General features: G+C 46.1%; 1 protein-coding gene across 2 annotated transcripts in view; it reads right to left on the bottom strand.

Annotated features, from left to right (window-relative positions):
- Positions 1-3,656: 3,656 nt before the first annotated feature.
- The window catches only part of Rrp12 (ribosomal RNA processing 12 homolog), a 37,718-nt gene continuing 33,857 nt past the window's right edge, over positions 3,657-7,517 (bottom strand). The window contains exons 31-34 of one of the 2 annotated variants that reach the window (XM_042689144.1): positions 7,093-7,156; positions 6,060-6,127; positions 5,665-5,747; positions 3,657-4,124 (exon numbers count right to left, since the gene is read on the bottom strand). In XM_042689144.1, the coding sequence (XP_042545078.1) occupies positions 4,022-4,124; positions 5,665-5,747; positions 6,060-6,127; positions 7,093-7,156 (318 nt within the window). In that variant the 3' untranslated portion in view covers positions 3,657-4,021. Of the gene's footprint in view, positions 4,125-5,664; positions 5,748-6,059; positions 6,128-7,092; positions 7,157-7,517 lie in introns of those variants that run through there. The other variant, XM_042689145.1, reaches the window with a different exon arrangement.

Here is a 7,517-nt window from a genome sequence, read left to right as displayed (position 1 = left end):
TTTTCTTTTCAATCCTAGGGCTTCAACTCAGGGCCTAGATGCTATACCTATTTATTTTATTTTTTGCTCAAGGCTAGTGCTCTACCACTTGAAAAACTCTGGCTCTATTTCTGGCTTTTTGGTGGTTAATTGGAGGTAAGAGTTTCACAGACTTTCCAGCCCGGACTGGCTTTAAACTGTGATCCTCAGATCTCAGCCTCCTAAGTAGCCAGGATCACAGGCATGAGCCATCAGCACCAGGCTCATTTTTCTTTTTATTTTTTTTTTGTTTTTTTTTTGGGAGGGGTCTGGTTGTGGGGCCTGAACTCTGTCCCTCAGCTCTTCAGCTCAAGGCGAGCGCTCTACCACTTGAGCCACAGCGCCACTTCCAGCTTTTTGCTTATGTGATGCTGAGGAATCGAACCCAGGGCCTCAGGCATGCAAGGCAAGTGCTCTACCACTGAGCCAACTTCCCAGCCCCTCATTTTTCTTTTTAATATAGGCATTCAAGTGCTACAGCTTTTCCTCTAAGTGCTACTTTAACTGCTTCTCACATATTTTGAATATGTTGTACTTTCATTTACAATAATTCCAAATTACTTCCTAGTATGTTTTTAACTTCTTTGAGTCACTGTTTATTAAGAAGTATGTTACTTATTTTCCAAATATTTGGAGTTTTCTCAGAAGTCTTTGTTGTTGATGTCCAATTATTTCCATTGTATTCAGGGAATATATTTGAGGTGACTTGAACTCATTGAGATTTAAGGGTTAGAGTGTAGACTATCTTAGCCATATATATATTTTTTATTTATCTATTTTTTTGCCAGTCCTGGGGCTTGAACTCAGGGCCTAGGCACTGAGGTCCTTGAGCTTCTTATGCTCAAGGCTAGACTTGAGCCAGAGCACCACTTTCAGCTTTTTATGTTTATGTGGTACTGAGGAATCGAACCCTAGGGCTAAATGCATGCTAGGTAAACACTCTACCACTAAGCCACATTCCCAGCCAGCTTTATTACTTTTACAGTTAAATATAAAATATTTTAATTGTATATATTACCTTTTAAAATAAAAATGCCAAAATTAAAAAAAATAGAGAAGGAACTCTGAGGACTGAAGACAGAGGCTACTGAAGCATCATAAGCATTTTTTCACCAATCTCAATTAATACAAAAAACAGCCTTGCTGGGGCTGATCATGGTATAAGAAATACTACATAGGGGCTGGGAAGGTGGCTCAGTGGTGGAGCGCTTGCCTTGCATGCTCGAGGCCCTGGGTTCGATTCCTCAGCACCACAGAAGCAAAAAGAAAAAAGCCGGAAGTGGCGCCGTGGCTCAAATGGTAGAGCACTAGCCTTGAGCTGAAGAGCTGAGGGACAGCGTCCAGGCCTAGAGTTCAGGCCCCATGACCGGACCCAAAAGAAAAAAAAAAAAAAAAACGAAAAAAAGCCAGAAGTGGCGCTGTGGCTCAAGTGGTAGAGTGCTAGCCTTGAGCTAAAGAGCTGAGGGACAGCGCCCAGGCCCAGAGCTCAGGCCCCACAACTGGACCGCCCCCCCCCCCCCCCCAAATAAACACTACATATCTAGAAAGAAGGCTACTGCCAACAATGAACCTCCAGGACAGTCACCACCAAGCCCTACCATAATCACTAGTAGGGAAACAGGATGGGCTTAATTCTATCTCTGTTAAGGATTGACTTAACCTGACTCAGCCATGTCCAACAGTGCCATGCCAGGGACATGATTAGACTGCCTTTGTCAATCCCCAATACTTAGCCACCTTGACTAGCAGAAGGATGCCTTTTTGATACTCAGGTAAGGATTAGATCTATCTTCCAATTTAGTGGAGGATGAATCAAGAAAAGAGAACGCCACCCCCCCCCTCCCCGGCAGGGAATAAAAAAAAGAAAAAAAGAACCATAATGAAACTAAAGTAGCAAATCTAAATCTTGGTAGAAATTTAAAACTTTTCTATTTGTCCTGAAATAGCTCTTAAATGGATGAATGCTCCTAAGGGTCCCAGTCCCCATCAACCACTCTGTCCATACAAAGGTAGCAATGACTTTCCTGATACATGCTACAAGCACCTGAAGTTCTAGGGCAGAAAATTAATTCTTGCCTTTGCATCAAGCCAGGTTCTGATGGCTCACACCTATAATTTTAGGTACTCAGAAGGCACAGATCTGAGAATAATGGTTCAAAACCAGACCGGGCAAATAAGTCTATGAGACTCTTTACCTCCAGGAGAGAAAGTCCATGAGATTCTTATCTCTAATTAATCACCAAATCAGAAAAGCTGAAGTGGCACTGTAGTTCAAAGGTAGAGCACTAGCCTTAAGCAAAAAAGCTCAGGCCCCACAATCAACAACAACCAAAAACAATTATCTCACAGTCTTTGCTTCCCAGTCTGTCTTGGAACCAAGGTTCTCAGAGATCAGCCTCCTGGGTAGCTAGGATTACAGATGTGAGCCACTGGAACCAGGTTCTTTTTTCTTTTTTGCCAGTCTTGGGGTTGCTCAGGTCCTGGGCACTGTCCTTGAACCTCTCTGTGCTCAAGGCCAGCACTCTACCACTTGAGCCATAACACCACTCTGGCCTTTTCTGTTTATGTGGTACTGAGGAATTGAACCCAGGGCTTCATGCATGTTAGGCAAGCACTCTACCCTGAGCCACCTTCCCAGCCCCAGCATCAGGTTCTTAAATCTTTTGGCCACTACCTTTTTCTTGCTCTCCTGTTGCAGGTTTCTATAAACAAGGCATGTAAACAGTGCCACCTATTGGCAAAATGTGGTCCCTCTCAGATTGCTCAATTCATGTCACTGGAAAATGTCTTAATTCCTGGGGACACTAGATATAGTTAAGCACTGGGTCCCCTTGGGGAATGACTGGAATAGTGTCACAGAAGTCAAAGACTGGAATAATATCAAAGTGATCTGGGATAGGAGGTGCATAGGCAGGGCCTAGGGAACATTATTAGAGCCAAAGGCATTAAACTAAAATGGAAACTACCACAGAACATGGTAGTCTCATCTCACAAGGGGTGAATATACACAAGAGAAACTTACCAACCAAGAGCCAGGGCAAAGCAGCATATTCCTCATAATGTGGTTTAGGGATAACCCCGGGGTCCTTTGCTTCTGGTTTGATGCTGGGAAATCACACCCAAGAAGGGGCTCTGGGTTGATGGGAAAAGTAACCTCAGGAGATAGGACATCTGTACCAAACCAACAAAGCTGGACCTGTGAGGACCACACTGCACAACTGGTTGCAGGGAAAGAATGTGCAATGGGGGAGAAAGGCAAATTGCGCTGTGTTGGGCACATGGTGGAGCTCTACAAACACTGATGAATCAATGGACAAAGACAACAGGGAACTCTTGGGCCCAGAGAGAGCCCATGCTATAGCTCTAACAACCATCACTGCCTCTTCTTTATGTGCCAGGTGTCTGGTGTCCAAACACAGCTCTAGAAGTAGTCATGGGACATTCACTGCCCTTCTTGAGCCCCTTCTGTCACTTTCTGAGTGGAACTGCAAAGTGAAGCAGCCCTCCTGGCAACCCCAAGGTGACCCCTGGACAAGACATCACTACATTCTGGACTGAATAATGAGGGTTGGAGAGGATGAGGTCAAGTTTGCTATGGTGACTGAAGGGACGAGTACAAAATGTGTCTGCAAGGCAAATACATGGTGATGCACGTTTATTCTACATCTGGTCATAGCAGACACACATTCAGGCCCCAGCACTATGAGCAGTTGGGAGGAAAAGCAGATCATCACACCCCCACCCACTCATGGCCACTCTGAACAGAAAACAAACATCTAAGGGCCAAATCAGAGGCAGGTACAGTCCCAGCTCCAGGTGCCAGGGTGTCTCTAAAGGGTAGTTTCCCTTTAGACCTTCCAAACTCCAAGGTGTCTCTGAAAGCCACACCCTAGTCATTCAGAGTCCAGATCCTGCCAGTCTTGTATACCTGGAGCTGCTATCAAGCAGCTTAGGGGCTATAAAAGGGTGGGCCTTGGCCTGGACTACAGAGCTATCTAGAGCTTCAGTGCCGACGGTCCTTCTTGCGAAGTTTGTGTCCCACCTGGGACCCTCTCTGGGCAGCTTTCACTAGACCTTTGAACTGTCCCTGCAGCTTCACTTTCTTCCTGTAAAGACAAGCAACAGAAGGGTCACATCTCACTGACATCAGGCGCCCTTCTCTCTTTACAATGTCAAACAAGCTAAGTATATAGTATGTATGTATAAACTCAGCACCCAGGAGGCTAAGACAGCAGAGTCAGTTCTAGAACAGTCTAGGCTACATGGTTAACACCCTATCTCAAAAAAGCAAAATAAAAAATCAAACAATGGCCACCACCAGCAGGGACAGGAAGAAGGCCACTAGTGTGGGCGGAACATGAATGACTGTGGGCAGAACACATGTGGCCTCAGCCTCCACATGGTGTGTATCCCGCCCTGGCCATTCCACTTGGGCACAACCCCTCTGGAAACAGCTTTCCCTTTGGCTCTTCCTCTAATGTACATATGAAGGTCAAAGTTGCACTCTGTCCAACTACCTTTCCATTTAACGGCAACTTTTCTTCAGCAGAAGAAAAGTTGGTTGACACTTAGAACCCCATTTCCCTAGGAACATTCATTTTCAAAGTATTCCTACACACACAGCATTTCATATAGCCCTTACTTCTACAAAGAACCATACTTAATGACCACTCAAGGGAGGGGAACAGAAAAGCAAATTACACAAACTATTAAAACATGAGGAATGTGTAGACTATGCACACACACACCAATGAACTTCTGCAGACATAGCTCATGATTGAAAAAAAATACTTGTAGGTACCAACCACATGTAGGTGGCATGTTGAAAAATCAAAATAAGCCGGTGCTGGTGGCTCACGCCCGTAATCCTAGCTACTCAGGAAGCTAAGACCTGAGGATCATGGTTCAAAGCCAGCCTGGGCAGGAAAGACTGTGAGACTCTTATCTCCAATAAACCACCAGAAAACCAGAAGTGGTGCTATGGCTCAAGTAGTAGAGCACTGCCCTTGAGCTGAAGAGCTGAGGGACAGCTCCCAGGCCCACAGTTTAAGCCCCACTGACCAAAAAAAATTAATAAATAAAAGCTGGCATGACTGGGGGATGACACTCCAAAAAGAAAAATACTTTTGACTTATGTAACTATAACCCCTCTGTACATCACCTTTATAACAATAAAAAAAATAAAAAATAAAGCACCAAGTGCTGGTGGCTCATGCCTATAATCCTAGCTACTCAGGAGGATGAAATCTGAGGATCACAGATCAAAACCAGCCTAAACAAGAAAGTCCATTTATCTTCATTTAACCTACCAGCAAACTGGAAGTGGTACTGTAGCTTAAAGTGGTAGAGTGCTAGCTTTGAACCAAAGAGCTCAGGGACAGTGTCCATGCCCTGAGTTCAAGCCCCAGGGGTGGGGGAGGGGAGGGAGAGAGGGGGGAGAGCTGGCCTGGAGACTGAGACAGAAGAATTTCAAATTTAAGGCCAGCCTGGACTAGATTTTAAGACCCTGTTTCAAAAAGAAACTAATAAAATAATAAAACACAAAATGAAAGTTAACAACTGAAAGAGGCCTGCGCAATCAAGTTGAGAGCTAAGTCTGAGAAGAGGAACCCAGATCTCCCTACCCGCCCCCACATACCACCATACCTGCGGTTGAGCTTGGTTCTGTTGAGTGGGATGTAGGCATAGGGATCAAGCCGACCCTTCTTCTTCACATCACCCTTTGCTTTCTGCTCACCCAGAGAAAAGACTTTGTTGGTGTTCCCAACCAGAAAGTTTCTCCACCCCTGACTTGACAGGCCCTATTGTCCTCCCTCCCCTTCATTCTCTGCCTCAGATGGTCCCAAAGAGCATCTGTGACCCTTGGAAGGCCATTCATCAAGGCCTTCAACTTCAGATGCCAACAAGACCTGGGTATGCTTTCTTCCTAGGCCTATTTGGATGCATAGAGATGGCTCTCCACAGTGATGGGCACAGAACCTCTCTGCCTTCCCCAGGAGTCATACATTAGTCATAGAATGTGCCATACCCACAGCTCTTACCTTGGCCTTGTATTCGGCCCCAGGTGTGGTGGTCTTGGCCATGGGGCGGTGGATGCCAGTGCCTCCAGCTGTTGGGAGAACACAGAAATTGAGAGGCAGGTAAAGCCAGGGCAGCCTCACACTGCAAGGCAAAGGGCATCTTTACTCAAAAGGCTGCTGGGGGCTGGGAAGGTGGCTCAGCGGTAGAGTGCTTGCCTCGCATTCATGAGGCCTTGGGTTCAATTTCTCAGCACCACATAAGCAGAAAAAGCTGTAAGTGGAGCTATGGCTGAAGTGGTAGAGCACTATACTTGAGCTGAAGAGCTGAGGAACAGCGCCCGGGCCCAGAGTTCAGACCCCATGACTGACAAAAAAATAAAAAATTAATTAAAAATAGAGAACCCACCCTGATACTCTTAGAAAGGGCAACAACCTGAGTGCCCAGAGAGGGACTAGAAGGGACCCTATGACCAGGTCCCACACTAATCCTCCTGTTAACCATGTACACAGGCCAGATGGCCTCTCCAAACCTACCGTGACTTAGGCTATAGTTCTTTTTTTTTTTCTTGCAGTCCTGGGGCTTAAATTGAGGGCCTGGCACTGTCCCTGAGCTTTGCTCAAAGCTAGCACTCTACCACTTGAGCCACAGCGCCACTTCTGGCCTTTTCTGTGTATGTGGTACTGAGGAATTGAACCAAGGGCTTCAAGCATGCTAGGCAAGCACTCTACCACTAAACAAGACTCCTAGTCCCAGGCTATTGCTCTTGAGGATCAAGGGAATGAACAGCTCCCAGGAAAAGGGGTAGACTGCCTTATGAAAGAGTGGGTAGATGGGAGGAGCCAGGCTCAGGGACACCATTAAAGGCTGGGGGAAGGGAGATCCTATGCCTAGACTTAATATTCAGAATCTCTCAGCCCCATATCCCCAACTCAGTCTGTGTTGACGTCAACTGGGCAGCAAGGTTATGTAAGCTCAGAGCTATGCTGCCCCTCCTGGCAACTCCACGGACTGTTGCAGATGACAGGAAATCTCATATCTCAAGAGAAGCCTCACCTTGATACTGGGGGGGCATTTCCAACTCCTCGTCCTCAGCTTCATTCTGCCACTTAAGCTTCTTCTATAGAAAGCAGTAATAAACAGGGAAGTCATAAGCAAGGGGTGATGACCATTGCTCACTAATGATGTTGGACAAGCATTAATATGCATTAATTATGAAAGGTCCTGTGCCGAGCCCTTAATCCCCCCACTTTCAAAGGAGGAAATGCAGACCCAGAGGGGGTGGACAACCATCCCACATCACAGTTAGGCAGTGAAGTAGTTCTAGCCCACATCCTAAGCACAGAGTTCAACTCCCCACACTGAGTTCCAATTTGCTACAAATGTAACCTCGGCATCCTGATATCAAACTAGTCCCAGCCTTCCTACCTGGAGGCAGTTCATGAGGACAACCTGCTAAACACTAAAGGACACACAGGTGC

This window comes from Dipodomys spectabilis, unplaced genomic scaffold, assembly GCF_019054845.1.
Source record: "Dipodomys spectabilis isolate Male_0828 unplaced genomic scaffold, ASM1905484v1 ptg000125l, whole genome shotgun sequence".
Lineage (NCBI taxonomy): Eukaryota > Metazoa > Chordata > Mammalia > Rodentia > Heteromyidae > Dipodomys > Dipodomys spectabilis.
This window is presented reverse-complemented; position numbering and strand designations above follow the sequence as displayed.